The sequence below is a fragment of the Balearica regulorum genome, chromosome 11 (assembly GCF_011004875.1).
Source record: "Balearica regulorum gibbericeps isolate bBalReg1 chromosome 11, bBalReg1.pri, whole genome shotgun sequence".
In the NCBI taxonomy this organism is placed as follows: domain Eukaryota; kingdom Metazoa; phylum Chordata; class Aves; order Gruiformes; family Gruidae; genus Balearica; species Balearica regulorum.
The window spans coordinates 11041104-11057288 of NC_046194.1; the positions used below are offsets into that span (position 1 = coordinate 11041104).

Genomic DNA, 16185 nt, shown 5'->3' on the forward strand with positions numbered 1-16185 from the left:
CTGTCCCATCTCTAGGTTTGTCCTTACCTCTTCTGCAGACAGATGTTTCCCATAGACTTTATGCAGATTGGGTTTGGCAGGTATTTCTTTGGAAGATCAATAAAGAACCTGTTATGGTTCTGCCATGTGATGGCGCTAAGGATTGCTCTCCATTAGCAAAAAATAGAGGCAAACAGTTAAGAATTAGGTGTTGCAGTATGCAGGGACTGCACATCCCCTTTGCTTTGGCAACAGCACGGGGCTCATGTCCAAGGACAGGAGTGCTGGGAGTGGTTTGCTGAGATGTGTGCTGGTGGCAAAGAAGATAAGTATGGGGAAGACAGCTTGTTGAAGTGATAATTGGTGCCTTTCAGAATGTAGCTTAAGTGTTGCTTGCAGCTAGTCTGTTAAAGTATCTCTGGGCTCTGCAGTGCCCTGTTTAGTTAATTAAAGGAACAAAACTAAAAATCTTTTGCTTAGCCTAATCTGACAGCACCAGTATTTCTGTTCCTTTGTGGAAAGTTGATGTTTGAGGAACTGAAACCTGGCTAATAAGGTACTTAGTTGCAGAGTGGAGTGGCTGTTACCATTACTGTATGAAAAGGAATGTTGAAGGGTGTCCTTGGCCTTATTTGCAAATTTATTCTGTCAACAGAAAAGATGCAGTTACAATTTGAAACCTGTATTCCCTACTACTAATGTGTAAACACAACACATTGGTACTGTGTTGTCCTTGTGCTTTGTGGTGCTGTTTTTTGTTAATTGGCTCGCTATATAGCAATGTTACCAACCTACCAAAGAAGAATTGGAACCACCTATTTACAAGTGTAAATTCAACATATTTGGTGTTACTGCAGCATTGACAGAAGTGGATATTTCCCTGCTGGTCCCAGTCTCTGTAGGAAGGACTCGCAGTAGGTAGATAGTGTGTGTGAGTGCAGGAGGGAGTAGCAGTGTCGGGTATCACTCCTCATACCAGTTGTTGGCAGTACTGGTTACGCAGCAGCGAGCATTCCAATAGACACGAGTGAGTGCCACCAAATTGTGCCAGAGCTCCTGCATCTGTAAAGGGCTGGTAGAATTATGTGTTTAATGTTAGTGTCTTCAGTGTGAATGGTGGATGCTGCAGAACTCACGCTATCAATTCTGGAATGTCTAAGGACATGGACATTCCTTAAACTATAGGTTGTGATTTCTCAACTCAGAAAATGTTGCATCTTATATTCAGGTGTATATTTTTTAGACTTCATCATGAGGGTGTGGGGAAAAGGAGTGGATTATATAGATTCAAGTTAAAAGTTTCTTAGGTGCAAATGATGTAGTTGCTGGTCTGCCCTTTAGCCTGTTTAAATTAATAAAGGTAATTGTGACTGCCCTTTTGAAAAGGTTAATTTCATAGAGCTGTGATAAACCACAGTGGGAACCAAGAGGGAAGCATGATTCAAAGGTGCTAACCTGAATCTGGTGATTGGGATGATAGAATTGTCCATAGTTCTTGGAAAACATGTTCATAGTGCTCTCCTGTGAAGAGGCAGATGAGGGGCCCTGCTTCAGTAATATGAAGCCCAAGGAAGTGGCTGGTTTGTAAAGAAGTGTTGCTGAGAGAGAGAGGCTAAAAGTCGCTCAAGGTTGAAGATGGTAGTTGAGTTCATACTTATTTGTGAGATTATACCAATAGAGTGGATCAGAGACAAAGTCTGAATTCTTGTAGGAAGCTTAGCAAGTGACAAAAAGGGTCTTCCCAAGGATATGCATATTATGTACACAAGGAAGAGAAGTTTTAAGAGATTATGATGTAGTGACACTGAAGGGAAGAAATGTAATAGGCATTGGAGAAATAACCAGATTACATGTGTTGGCAAAGTGGAAACTTCATCTGGGATGAAGTTGAAGATCTAGGCTGTGGTTTCATAAGGATTTCAAACCAGATATTTGGCCTTCCAATCTTTGTGCTCCACTTAATGTTTAGAGTGCTGTCTACTGCACTGAGAGGGACTGTTCCCAGCTTTCTAGGCTTAACACCAGCATCTGTGCTTCATGAACTGGATCCTCATCTCCTCTGGTCGTCACTTCTCAGTGGAAGAATTCTCTGATCAGGCTAGCTAGCTCTGCAGCTGCAGAAATGCTTATATAGCAGTCCTCTGTAGATTTTAATTTCATGAATTCGTCTAATTAATTTTCAATATGAAAAAATCCTGCAGTAATGAATGCTGCAGGCTAACTGTAAATTGTGTGAAGAAGTACCTACCTCATTTTTGTTTTGGAAACTGCTGCCTTTATTATTATCATACATTTAGAGACCACCAACTGAAATTGAGAGGCTGACAATAATAGTTTTCTGTCTACCTTCTCTTCATGTTTTGTTACTTTATAAATGGTTTGCATCCAATCAGTTGTTTCCCTTTCCAGGCTTTGAGAAGTAAAGTAATTGGTTTTTATTAAGGATGGTAGTGTGTTTTCCGTCATTATTTGAGAATTAAGGGGTGTGCTTTTCCCTAAGACATGTTCTATTTTAGCCTTAGCTGCAGCCATGAATTATTTAATTTAGGACAGCTCCAGGACTTTGTGCAGGAAATAAACCAGATAATTTTAAGTGATCCCTTCTCATATTTTGAGCCCAAGTGGCAATGTTGATGGAGCCTGGGCACGACAGTGACTGTGTACTGTTAAATCATACCAATATTTTATCAAAAGAAACAGTAGCTACTGTGTTTCATCACTGACTTCTTAAAGTTGGTGTTTTCTCTGTTGTGATTGCTGTGCTGTGCCTGACGCCTGCTGAATCAGGATAGGACAGCTCATGAAGAGAAATGATTATCAGGCATAACTGCGTGCTAATAAGGTTTTTATGAGCTTCGTGTTCTCTGTATCTCTTTGAGATTGAAAGTAGGGGCACTGGTTTGGAATCAGGCATCAGTTTGACTCTGCTGACTCTGCCCTCATCTTGCAGGAGTGGGTAGGTGAGCGATGTTTGAAGTCCCTCTGTGAAGACAGCAATGACTTACAGGATCCTGTCCTGAGCAGCACACAGGCCCAGAGGCTGATGCAGCTGATTTGTTATCCACACCGGCTGCTGGACAATGAGGAAGGAGAAAATCCTCAGCGGCAGAGGATTAAACGCATCTTACAGGTGCAGGCTCCTGGCAGAGTCTAAGGGTATCCTAGTAATTACCTAATCATAGAATCTTTAAGGTTGGAAAAGACCTCTAAGATCACAAAGTCCAACTGTCAACCCACCACCACCATGTCTACTAAACCATGTCCTGAAATGCCACCTCTACATGTTTTTTGAACACTTCCAGGGATGGTGATTCCACCACTTCTCTGGGCAGCCTGTTCCAATTCCTGACCACTCTTCCAGTGAAGAAATTTTTCCTAATATCCAATCTAAACCTCCCCCGATGGAACTTGAGACTATTTCCTCTTGTCGTTTTGCTAGTTACTTGGGAGAAGAGATCAACACCCACCTCACTACAACCTCCTTTGAGATAGTTGTAGAGAGCAATAAGATCTCCCCTCAGCCTCCTTCTCTCTAGGTTAAACAACCCCAGTTCCCTCAGCTGCTCCTCATAAGACTTGTGCTGCAGTCCTTTTACCAGCTTTGTTGCCCTTCTCTGGACATGCTTCAGCAGCTCAATGCCCTTCTTGTACTGAGGGGCTCAAAACTGAACACAGTATTTGAGGTGCGGCCTCACCAGAGCCGAGTACAGAGGCACAATCACATCCCTGCTCCTGCTTGCCATGCTGTTCCTGATACAAGCCAGGATGCTGTTGGCCTTCTTGGCCACCTGGGCATGCTGCTGGCTCATGTTCAGCCAGCTGTCAACCAGCACCCCCAGTCCTTTTTCACTAGGCAGCTTTCCAACCACTCTTCCCCAAGTCTGTAGCATTTAATGGAGTGGTTGTGACCAAAGTGCATGACCCAGCACTTGGCCTTGTTAAACCTCATACAGTTGGCCTTGGCCCATTGATCCAGCCTGTCCAGATTCCTCTGCAGAGCCTTCCTACCCTCCTGCTCCTAATGTAGCATTAGAATGGGGTTGTCCAAAAGGCATCCCTCTGAGGGGTCTGACACTCATTGTTGTGGGAGCTGAGGGTGTGAGTTGACATAGTTTGAACTGAGATAAGGACTCTCATGAAGTATGCGTGCATGTGTTGCAGAATCTGGACCAGTGGACCATGAGGCAGTCCTCACTGGAGCTGCAGCTCATGATTAAGCAGACGGCAAACAATGTGAGTTTCTGCTCAAGAGGGACTATACAGGGATGTGTGTTGCCATTGTTGAAGTGGCTGCTTGCGAGGTGGTGGGGAGGTGGCATGACAGAAGTGGGAATAGGGAGAAAGTAAACAAAGAGGGAGTCAGATCTGCGAAAGCCAAGCATGAGAAGGATGCAATGAGTCTGAGACCCAAAGAGCAGCAGCCATGGGGAAGCTGGCAAACTGGGTATGTACTGAGTTGTGTTGAAATGTGCAAACCCTGTCAGTGGGTGCTCTCAGAGAACGACTTGGCTGTCTTGTCTTCCCTATCTCCAGGAGATGAACTCCTTGTTAGAAAATATAGCCAAGGCCACTATTGAGGTATTCCAGCAGTCAGCAGAAACCAGCTCTGCTAGCTCTGCTGGCAATGGAGTCAACAATATCAGTAGTTCAGCAAGTGCTACACCTGCCAGCAACAAATCCAAACCCATCCTCAGGTAGGTGTAGTCCCAGCATGCAGCTGCCTTGTAGACGAGTCTGAATTATAGGTTGGATTGCAAATTGCTTCTCTCTCCTGTGTTGTCACAGCTCCCTGGAAAGATCAGGAGTGTGGCTGGTGGCCCCTTTGATTGCCAAGCTTCCAACATCAGTGCAGGGCCATGTGCTGAAAGCTGCTGGCGAGGAACTAGAGAAAGGACAACATCTGGGGTCATCATCCCGCAAAGAGCGGGACCGCCAGAAGCAGAAGAGGTGAGTCCTGGAGAAAGGACAGGCAATGCTTGCTGTGGTGATCCCCCCCAGCCTGGCAGTATAGCTCCATCTCTGTTGTCCCTGCAGCATGTCCCTCCTGAGCCAACAGCCATTTCTATCACTGGTACTAACATGCTTGAAAGGACAGGACGAGCAGCGGGAAGGCCTCCTCACCTCTCTGTACAGTCAGGTCCAGCAGGTAGGTGTCTTAATTCTCCTCTCGCTTCCTCAAGGTCCTGCTCCTCCAGCAGGCAGGCTATTGGGCATGTTCTCGGGGATGTTGTCTGTCTGATTATACGCTCAATAAGGCAAAGATCTTAGCCTGGTTGGTATAGGGTGCTTGAGCTGACCATCTCTAAGTCACTGAACAGTAAGCAGTACAAGCTGTTCTCTATAAACTTCAGCATGCAGCTTTTGTGAGGTCTGTCCTCTCTTCTAAATTTCTTAGATCGTTACGAATTGGCGGGAAGATCAGTACCAAGATGACTGCAAAGCCAAGCAGCTGATGCATGAGGCCCTGAAACTACGACTGAATTTGGTGAGCAGGTGTAGAAAAAGAGATTAACCATATGGGGTGAAGAGTTGTTTGCCTTTTTTCCTTTTTTTTTTTTTTTTTTTGGAACACACACACACTGGAGGGGCTATATATGTCCTGAGGCAAGGAAATAGGAGGTCGCAAGCCCTGAGTGGGATAGAGTGCGTGGAAGAACTCCCTTGCTCTGTTTCGCCAATATGAAATCCACAGCTTTGGTCTCTGTTTTGGAGATGTGCCTTCCCATTTCAGTACTTCCACAGCACTACTACTTGCGTCTGAGGTTTGTCCAGCTAACTGCAGTCTCTTTCAGCTCTCAGTAGGAGTTGCTGTAGCACAGGAGTTGATGTGGTTTAGGCTCCTTTCGCATTTTTAAATCTTTGTGTTTCTTCATGGTGTCCTTGTGACTAAATTACTTTTCTTTGCCAGGTAGGGGGAATGTTTGACACAGTTCAACGCAGTACACAGCAGACGACTGAATGGGCTGTGCTTCTCCTGGACATCATCAGCAGTGGCACCGTGGACATGCAGTCAAACAAGTAACTTTCTGGCTGACTTCTAATCCATACATTTCTGAAGGGAGGCAGTCATTAGCATGGCCCCTTTTCTCATGTGAACTAACTGTGTCTCTAGATGACCTGTCAGAAGGACTGTGACAGCCAAAAGAGATTTCAGAGTAATAGCAGGCTACAACCTAGGTTGTAGTATCCAAGTGCACTCTGACATACCCACAGCAAACTTGGCTTTCCAGATGCAGAGAGATAAGCAAGGGAGAGCTGAGCCTGGACCTGCTTTTTTGGAGCAGCTGAATGGATAGTCAGGAGGCCAGTCTTAATCTGTGATACTGCATTTGACTTAAGTGTGAACACCCTGTGGTTAGTCTGAAGAGCACTTTGCAGTTCTGATTATAGGCAGTATGCTTGGCGGCAATAAACAATATTTAGTGTTACTATGATGCAGAGGCTTTATGTCTGCTTCTCAGGTGACTTTGACTTTTCTGCTCTGACCAACAGTGAGCTCTTCACCACCGTGTTGGATATGCTGAGTGTTCTCATCAATGGCACCTTGGCTGCTGATATGTCCAGCATTTCTCAGGGCAGCATGGAAGAGAACAAGCGGGCATACATGAATCTTGTCAAGAAACTCAGGGTGAGGGACATGTATGGGGAGCAGTGTATGCTGTGTCATGGTTGTCCGACTATGCAGATTTACCTGTGTCTCATGAATAGTACTTATCCTGTTGCTGCTGTTTAGATGAAGCAGTTAGGGTGGACCCAGTGGCTCTGTAGGGCTGAAGGGCGCAAAGGTGAGAGGTAATGCAGGGATGGAGGTTGACACCAGAAGAGGCGCAGGTGAGCTTTGGATGATTTTTCCTGATTTTTGAAGTCTTCTCTATTCCACTTGTGCAGAAAGAGCTGGGGGATCGGCAATCTGACAGCCTGGAGAAGGTGCGACAGCTACTGCCACTTCCAAAGCAGACCCGGGATGTCATCACCTGTGAACCTCAGGGATCCCTCATTGACACCAAAGGCAATAAAATAGCTGGATTTGACTCCATCTTCAAGAAGGAGGTAAGTGAAGCTTTTTTTTTTTTTCCCTGCATCACAGCTCCTGAGTGCCTTGAGTTTACACAGCTTGGGAGGCATCTGTATGCAGTGCACTGTTGCCTGCTGAGGTTGATGTGGCTGGCTGCACACAGACGAGCTGGCACATGACCATGTCCAAAAAGGGCAAAGCTGGGCGTTAATGCTTGGTGATACATGCTTCTATGGCCTGAGAAGTTATTTAAACTTTGGTTTTGTACTTATGGCTATATAAAGCATAAAGAGAAACCCGTATTCCCTGTCATGTGAGTTACTGGGCAGTGCTAGTGTGCAGAAAGCTGGCAGAGATGGGATGAAGGAGACCAGCCGTTGTTGACTGCTTTGCCATGTGGAGGAACAGGGCCCACTAATACGGGCTCAGGCTGTGTACTGGGACACGTGGAGTAGAGCCTGAAGAAAGCATAGAATTTCCTGTACCCTTGTAGGAGAAACAACAGGGACTTGGAGGTTCTTACCCCTTTTGCTTTAAAGGGCTTGCAGGTCTCTACAAAGCAGAAGATTTCCCCTTGGGATCTGTTTGAGGGCTTAAAGCACTCAGCCCCCCTCTCCTGGGGATGGTTTGGGACAGTCCGGGTGGATCGCAAGGTGTCTAGATTTGAGGAGCAGCAGAGGCTTCTTCTGTACCACACACACTTGAAACCCAAGCCCCGCAGTTACTACCTGGAGCCGTTGCCACTGCCCCCTGAAGAGGAAGAGCCTCCTACACCTGTGGCTTTAGAGCCAGAGAAGAAAGCTGTGGAACCAGCCAAGGCTGATAAAACAAGCTCCAATCCTGCCACCTCTACTGAGGAACGCAAGAAAAAACAGAGCAAAACCAAGAAACGCAACCAATCTGCCAGCAAAACTGAGGTAATTGACTGCATGGACCTCCCATGTCTACCCTTCCTAGTCAGAGCACTCCCTTGAGTCTTCCTGAGGAGTCTGAGGGTGGTATAATGGTGAAGATAGGATGTGTTTCCTCTCACCTGGGGGTGCTGGACCTCTATCCTGCTCTCTCTAGCCTGGGGTACAGCAAACATTTTTTTAATCCCTGATGGGAGGAGAGGAGGCTGCCCAGCTCAGATAACATCCCAGGCTTCCTCCTATGTACTTTGCAACCTTTTCGTACTCCTCATCCATTCATTAATTCACGGTGCACATTGATCTTTCTTAATCCTTCGTTGTCTTTGCAGGATTTTGTGTTGGGCCCTAGCCGAGGGGTTTCATATGGAGTTGGTATGCCTACAGATCTCTTGCACCACCAGTCAGGAAGCACTATCTCAAGGCTGGCATATGGGCAGTCACCAGTGGGTCTCTATGCCCAGAATCAGCCTCTTCCAGCAGGTAGGTGCACAGGAGAGGTGAGCATGTTGTACCTCTGGGAACCTCTTGTAAGAACCCCTTCTGTGAGATGGTTCTATGCAGGTCCCTACGCTTTCTGTTTTGCCTGTCATATGTCTAGATACAGTGATGAACAGTCATTCTGGAGCTACAAGCCTCAGCAATAGCACGTGACTAGTCGGCCTGTTTCTCTTCCTCTTGCAGGTGGCCCTCGCCTGGATACATCCTACAGACCTGTACGCATGCCACTGGGAAAACTTGTTCAGAGTCGTCCTCCCTACAGTGGTGTGCTGCCCCCAGGGATGGGGACCATGATGGGCATTGACCCTTCCTACAAGCCAGCAGTATACAGACAGCAGCCTCCAGTGTCCCAGGGACAGATACTGAGGCAGCAGCTTCAAGCAAAGTTGGTAAGTCAGATCTGTGCTCTTGGTGTTGCTGGGCCTCACAGTACGGCAAGCCCAAGCTGTTTGCTGGAGCTATTGTTTTTTTGCTAGAACTCTCCAATCTTGTCTTTGTTTTTGCCCTGGAAAGATGTTCTCTTGTGTCTATTCCTCTGGTGCAGCACTGTGTTTCCCACCTGCTTTTTGGGCCCACGTCACTAACAGTTGGTGGAGGCTGTCAGTGAGGTACACTGGGACATCTGTGGCTGTTGGGCAGCGAGAGGGGCACATCCTTACTGTGGGGTGTTAGGGATGTTAGTGACTTGTTTGTCCCAAGTCAGGGTGAGACAGAAGTCATTTGCATCTGCATGCTGTGCAGCAGCCTTGTAGGTTTAGCAGTGAAGCTACTTGTCTGTTTTGGTGGGAGCTGCTGAGAAGAGAGCAGCAGTGTCCTGTCCTTTGGAGATGTTGAAAAAAGTGTTCCTCTATTGCTTTCCAGCAGGGACAAGGCATAATGGGACAGCAGCCTGTGCGCCAGATGGCTCCAACCCCATCCTATGGAGCACTGCAGCCCTCCCAGGTAAGTGGCAGTGACCACAGGTAAGACTGGAATCTGGCTCCAGGACAGGGCAGCATCTTTGTTTCTGCTGCTAAATTCTGAAACCTCTCACTCCTCATTTACTGGGCAGCATGAATCTGAATCCCAGAGATGAGCAGCCTTGTGACAGTACTTACAGGAGGCTGATGTCCTGTGTTCCACTTTCTCTTTTTTGTACCTTACCCTATGACTGATAAAGGCTTTTTGTTTCATTTCAGGGTTACACACCTTATGTCTCCCACATAGGCCTTCAGCAGCACCCCTCCCAGTCAGGCACGATGGTACCTCCTACCTATTCTGGCCAGCCCTATCAGAATTCTCACCCCAGCTCTAATCCTGCCCTGGTAGATCCTGTTAGACAGATGCAGCAGAGACCAAGTGGCTATGTACACCAGCAGGCCCCTGGCTATGGGCACACCTTGGGCACCACACAGAGGTACCTCTCACCCTACTGGATGTTAATAAGCTGTGTTTCATCAAGGGCTTCCCCACTCTGCTCAGACAACCCTAACAGCAATCTATGAAAAGCCTGTTCTCTGTGCTGTGTTATGCAGCCTCTGAGTCCTTCTCACCCTCAGGGGAACACTGTTATCCAGCTTTCAGTCCTGGGAAGAAACAGAGACACAGGATGAAATCCATAGATGCTAGTTGCAGGCAGGAGACAGTGTTACCAGCCAGAGAAAGATGGAATTGGGAAGTATGAGAAAAATGACCTGGGAAGGTCATAGTCTTGGTTTTAAATCTAACTAGCAGATCACCATCTACAGGCTAGATCTGGGATTTACACTGCTCCTGAGCAGGCATATATCCAGCAGGGAAACCATGCAGAACAGTGGGCCAAGGACTGTTACTTAGGGCTTTTAGAAAAACAGGTTGGATTAAATCCTTGAGAGTCACTGGTGTTTCTCATCTTTCTGTAGAGAGGCAGCATGGATTGTGAGAGGCTGTTTGGGGTGTTTATCTTGCTGTTGGATGACAGAAGTTGGGTTTGGATTGAAGAAGCTGTCTGCCTATGAATATTTTACTCCATGAGCTTGTCCTTTTCTCATGCAGATTTCCTCACCAGTCAATACAGCAGGCTCCTATGATGAGTGGGATGAATCATTTGGGTCCCCAAGGAGTCCCCTCAGGAATTCGACCCAGCCAGATACTGCCTGACCAGCAGCAGCAGTACCTGAGGCAGCAGCAACAGCAGCAGCAGATGCTGAGGGTGAGTGGTTGCTGACAGAAGCAAGGCTGCTGGAGCTGGACAAGGCTTGCCCAACACCGCTTACGTCTGTGTCAGCAATGTTCTGCTCTGTCCCTCTGTGTCAGGAAGGTTGTCAACTGTATTGGGGGCTGTCTGTAATAATTTGCTATGGGGCTCTCCCTTCCTTAGAGCTGGCCACTCCTGGTGGAGATATCTGCCACACTGCCTTTTGCTAGTCACCCAGTGTGAGCTAAAGGGAATTTAGGAGTAAAGGTCTGTTTAGTTCTCTGTGGCCTACATCCCACTTCTTCCTGCTCCAGCTGGGCCCATAAGATTGTACAGAAAGCTAGCTGTCTTAGAACTGTTGCAGGAGCTAGAAACAAGGTGAAAATGTTCCTGCCCACACAAGAGCAGGTAGAGTTGTTCCTTACAAGATCATTTTTAGGAGCATATCCACATTTTTACAAGATAAAAATAACTGTTGGTTGCAGTTTCCAATGTCAGGAAATCTGTGAATCAGTCCATGTACTCAGCATCTAACAGTGGATGTTGAATAACTGATCCAAAGTAAGCTGTTAGACCCAACTTTCTAGGTTCATAGAAGTTCACAGGTGTGTGTCAACAGACATGAGTATTCCATGGATTTGCATTATGGTCTTAACGAATATTAAATACTTGTATGATACACAGATATGAATACATTTCTTGGAGTTACAGGAATGTATTGAATTGACAGAGAAACACAGAAATAGTTTGAATTAATTGGTGAATTGCATACCTTATGACAAGGCCTAGCAAACCTGTAGAATATAGGGAGACTACATGGCATGGAGTGCTGAGGCTTTGTGTTCTGAGAGGGACCTGAGCAAGACAGTGGTTCCTGCAGAGAGCTGCAGTCAGCAGTATTTGAGAATTGCTGCCTTGCACTGGACAAGAGACTGCCTGTAGCATGGTCAGCAGCTGTTAGTCCTTTTGATGAGTAGCACCCCCTGACTATTCAGTTGGTTTCTTTTAGTGTTCTTCATCACTCATATTTAGAAAAAGAACATGTGTCAGACAAATTGCTAGCACTTCTCCTAGCTCAGTAACTTCATGTATACCTTCAGCTTTTAGCTGACATTGGTTGCTAAAAAAAAAAAAAAAAAATGGAGTGTGCAAAATCTGCCCTGTTATTGTGACTCCTGCTGCATTATCAGAGGCATACGAGATGCAGAACAGAATCATGGTGCTTGAGTTGACTGTTATGGTGCAGTGGCTTGTAGAAAGGATGAATGGCCTTTTGGTTTGTCTTGCCATGGGTTGGTAGTCAGCTGTTGCAGCAAGGTAGGACGTGGAATCAGGAGGGATATCTTGGCTCATTTAGTCATCTGCTTTCTTGTGTACCCAGGTCATAGCATCCATTTCATGAACCTAAGTGGCCAAACTGGTTTGAGATGAAAGTTAGGAGGCTGTTTTATAAACTCACTCCCTTTGGGTTGAATCCATGATCCAAGCCTCAGTGTGTTTTGTGACTGGTTCTTCTATCCAATTATTATTGTCCACTGTGTTCTGTTGTTTACTGGCTCTTCTTTCTCTGATGTTTACCCAATGTATTCCTAGGGAGCACTTGCAGTTTCCATAGGTCAGGTTTTTCTAACCTCCTCTTATAAGATACTGTCCCTTCTCTTGATTGTATTTTTGTCTGTATTCTGAGTCTGTTCAAGGTTTGAAACTTACCCTTTTGACCAAGTGATTGGAACTGCACCTAGCAGCATCACCATGTTGTGGTTTTTATGATAGCATTAGTAGTTTTCTATTTCTGCTAGAAATTCTTCTGTTGATCTAGAGAATTCAAAACTGCATTGGCAAATGGGAGAAATGTCTGAAAATTAGGAGAAATTAAAAAACCTTGAGATTTGTGGATATATTCTGACTCCAAGTTCAACATGCTGAATATTATTCTCACTGTAACTAGTTCTGTCAACATCTAGGTTGAAGCACTGCATCCAATTTTATCTGTATCCTTTTACTGAAGTGCAACACCAGCTGGCATGAAGGACAGAGAAGGGTAGCAAGACAGATTGAAGAGTTGGGGAATGTGACTGAGAAGGAAAGGCTGAAATACCTGGGCATCGAATTAAGAGAGGCAGAGACAAGAGGAGAGACAAGTCTCCAAATTTTTGTCTACAAAAAAAGCCAGAGAGACTTTATCTGTTCTTGTGCCTTGACTGTAGGACAAGAAATGGCCTTAAATCATAACATGTGAGATTCAAAGTAGAGATTAGGGAAAACTCTAGTAGTAGGAGTAACTGTGACCTGGAGTGGATTGCGTAGGAAGGTTATAGGAGCTCTGTTGCTACCTCTGGAATAATTTTGAGAACAGGTCAGGCAAATACTCACTGAAATCAGTACTGCTGATCTTAACCAGGAGGCAAGAGATGAACCAGCCAACCTCTTGATGTAGCTCTTAATTGTTTTCTATTCTTGTATCTTGTTTGCCCTGGTCATTCCCCAGCTGACCAGTAGACCTGTAGTTCTCTTCCTGCCATCTGTCGGTACCTCATCCTGCAGAAGAACTTCGTTACTGTCTCTGTATTTCTTGCGTCCTGGTGAAATTTGGGTAATATAGGTACCTGTAAGGAAAATGGTGTAAGAGGGTATGTTACTGCATGGAATGATTTCTTCTTCGGCCCTTCCTGTGCCCTGTTGCTGTGTGCGTTGCCCAGACAGTTCCCTGATGGTCCCTTCTCTTTTGTCTTTGCAGCAACAGCAGCAGCAGCAACAGCAGCAGCAGCAGCAGCAGCAGCAACAGCAACCCCAGGTCTCCACAGTGCCTCAGCCACAGGCACAGGGCCAGCCCCCAGGGCTGGGGATGCAGGCTCTTCCCCCTCAGCAGCCCATTGTGAGTGTTCTCTTGGAGACAGAGGGACCTGATAGTCCAGCACAAATCCAACGGTGCTCTACCTGCATCACCTCTATCTCCCTCTCCTGTGCTTCCCAGGGCTTGTGTGAATGCCGAGCCTGCCAGCCAGGTGGTGTGGCTATAACTATGTCTCTCTCTTTGCAGTTCCAGCGCCAGGGCCTTCAGCAGACACAGCAGCAGCAGCAAACAGCTGCTCTGGTTCGACAGCTTCAACAGCAGCTTTCCAGTAAGCCCTAGTGTTCTTGATGCTGTCCCTAGTCTCCTCCCCACTTTTTTTCTTCTGCTGGTACCCTGGTGTAGAGAAGCAAGGCCAAGCCAGACTGTCTGAGGCCCACAAATGATGCTGTCAGGGAGGTGGCATCAGGACTTAGAGCTTCTGGCCCAAAGGGGCGCAGCAGCAGAGCAGGCAGTGCTTGCCAGCTTGTGAGCAACCTTCCAGACCTTCCTTCTGCTGCCGGCAGAGGGATGAGGGAGCTGAGCCTTTTTAGGAGGTGCCATGCAGCTTTCCTGAAAGCATCCAGTCTGCAGCTTTAAAGCATTGAGGTATTTCCTCTGCTGCAGATGACCACTGGGAAGCTGTAATCCTGGGGCACCCACTTGATGGATGACCCACAGATACTGTGTTTGTGTTGTGATCAGGACACAAACTGGATGCAGGGAGGGCACTCTGGGAAGTGTTGCTGCACACTTGCTGTGTTTGCCGTGTTCTGTGGACTTTTGTGGCTGCTGTCACTGACAGGGTAATGGCATAGATGGTGTTCAGTCTGGCACTGTATTCCTATAATCTGCATTGAACTACTGGCTGGGAGATCTAGAAACAAAACCCAGTGTCTGTGCTGTTCCCTTCTGAATGGTCTGCTGTTGTACTGTCACCTCACTGGCTTTTCTCACATAAAAATGTCAGACATGCTATGAAAATGCCCAGAAATGGACTACACATTTTTTTAATGCACTGCATTAAGTGTGAGACTGTGCTAGACGTAATGATGTGTGGAGTATGGACTTGGAAATTGTGCTTATACTTGTTCCCGATGGAAAATTTTTAGTCCTCATGATCAAAAAACCCTCCCCAAACCACAAGTTTTAATGTGCTAAATTTCCCACTAGGCCTGATTCACAAACCACAAGTCTGTGCAAGAATCCCAGCCAGGACATTCAAGTATAGGAAGACCTCATATAAGAATCTGAATATAGCAGATTAGCCATATTTTTGTATCCGGTCTGTACAGCAAACAGAGCTGTTCTATATGCAACAGATGTGTGGGTCCAGTGCAGCCATGTGTCAGCATGCAGCTTCTACGCTCCCTCATTGGGTTTGCATCAATTCCATCTGTAGGACAGGGACAAGAATACTTTGGGCCCAGGATAGGCTGTGTTAGGAGGCTCCAGGGTATCCCTGAATGTGCTGTTGTCCAGCAGAGTTGAGACAGAGAGCAGGCTAGCCAGGTTACACTGGTCTCCTTTTACTTAGTCTGACTTAGGGTCAAACATACTGATTGGGTTTCAGGAAAAAAACTACAGAATTTTATTAATTGGACAGTACCCAAGTATACTGTGAGCACATCACAAAACATCAGTCCCATCAGTTTGGAAGTTCATGTTCTTGAATATAGCTGTACCATGTTTCCTGCCCTTTTTGTGCCACCTGGCAGTCTTTTGGCCATGTCCTTCATTTGTACCGAGATACTGACAGGGATCCAGAATAGCTGTCTCTGAAAGCTTCACAAACTGGTTTCTGGGTGTGCCTCAGGATGAGTGACACTGGCTGTCTGAGCAATTTGTATGGCTGCAGGTGCTGTGCAATCTTCACAGATTTTCTTTCAAATTCAGAAATAAATCATCCATAAACTCATCCTCCAAGCTAGCTGCCACCTTTCAGGGCTTTGTTATGATGCAGCAATTCCGCCATGAGGGATGGAGAGATCTTCTCTGGAGAAGCTTCAGGATCAGGACTGGCACATATCTATCTCTTCCTCAAAGAATGTGGGATCCTGACTGTGCTGCTGCATAATGGCTCAGATGAATGAGCAGAGCAGGGAGTGCCATAAGGATTGTCTTTTCTTCTCACAGCTTGTGACATGTTCCTCATACTGTGCTGGTGATGAGGAGAGGGATCTGTTTTCTGCACCAGACCTTGTGACTGTCTAACTCTCTGTCTTGACCTCAACAGATACACAGACACAGCAGAACAACAACCCGTTTGGACGCTACTGATCTGTGGCATTTCAGCCTGATCCAGGAGGGGGAGATATCATTGTGGACTGGAGACAGCATCTTCAGCCTGACCCACAAGCGGGGGCTGCTGCCAATCTTTGTCCTTGGCCTGTGCCCTCAGTGCTGCTGCTGCCTGTCTCACAGGAGATGCCAGGAGGATGGTTTTATTGTACAGAGAAAGTGTTTTTACAATTCAATTTCTACAAATGTTTATGGAGATCCTGTGTGGCTGATAGTCTCCCTTCTCACTTTGGTTTCAGTTTTTACTCAGTTTTTAGTATTTTTGTTAAAATAATGATTAAGACATTGTAAAATTTTGTACTTTATTTATACCAGATGAACCCCGTACTGCAGACATTCTTGGATGAATACAGAGAGCTTACTTTGCAAAAGGAGTGTGTTTTCAGAGCCTGCCTTTCCTCCTCTGTGCTCTTCCCAGTACAGCCCAGCAGCACCTCTACACATGGCCTTTATCTCTTTCTCAATAGAACTAATGTCTGCATTTTCAGCTTTTGTG

The 16185-nt window shown here is 46.2% G+C and overlaps 1 protein-coding gene across 11 annotated transcripts in view; it reads left to right on the forward strand.

Annotated features, from left to right (window-relative positions):
* MED12 (mediator complex subunit 12) overlaps window positions 1-16063 on the forward strand; it is a 39403-nt gene extending 23340 nt beyond the window's left edge. For 2 of the 11 annotated variants that reach the window (XR_012837268.1, XR_012837269.1), the window contains exons 27-44: window positions 2930-3109; window positions 4141-4212; window positions 4513-4673; window positions 4765-4926; window positions 5014-5125; window positions 5375-5464; window positions 5888-5997; window positions 6472-6607; window positions 6868-7029; window positions 7534-7911; window positions 8235-8385; window positions 8587-8792; window positions 9265-9345; window positions 9610-9799; window positions 10417-10573; window positions 13305-13433; window positions 13599-13680; window positions 15625-16063. Coding sequence is in view for 9 of the 11 variants with exons in the window: in XM_075763289.1 (XP_075619404.1) it covers window positions 2930-3109; window positions 4141-4212; window positions 4513-4673; window positions 4765-4926; window positions 5014-5125; window positions 5375-5464; window positions 5888-5997; window positions 6472-6607; window positions 6868-7029; window positions 7534-7911; window positions 8235-8385; window positions 8587-8792; window positions 9265-9345; window positions 9582-9799; window positions 10417-10573; window positions 13296-13433; window positions 13599-13680; window positions 15625-15668 (2640 nt within the window). In the remaining 2 variants the exon portion in view is untranslated. Of the gene's footprint in view, window positions 1-2929; window positions 3110-4140; window positions 4213-4512; window positions 4674-4764; window positions 4927-5013; window positions 5126-5374; window positions 5465-5887; window positions 5998-6471; window positions 6608-6867; window positions 7030-7533; window positions 7912-8234; window positions 8386-8586; window positions 8793-9264; window positions 9346-9581; window positions 9800-10416; window positions 10574-13295; window positions 13434-13598; window positions 13681-15624 lie in introns of all 11 variants that reach the window. The other 9 variants (XM_075763292.1, XM_075763298.1, XM_075763289.1 and 6 more) reach the window with 7 other exon arrangements.
* The last annotated feature ends 122 nt before the right edge of the window (window positions 16064-16185 follow it).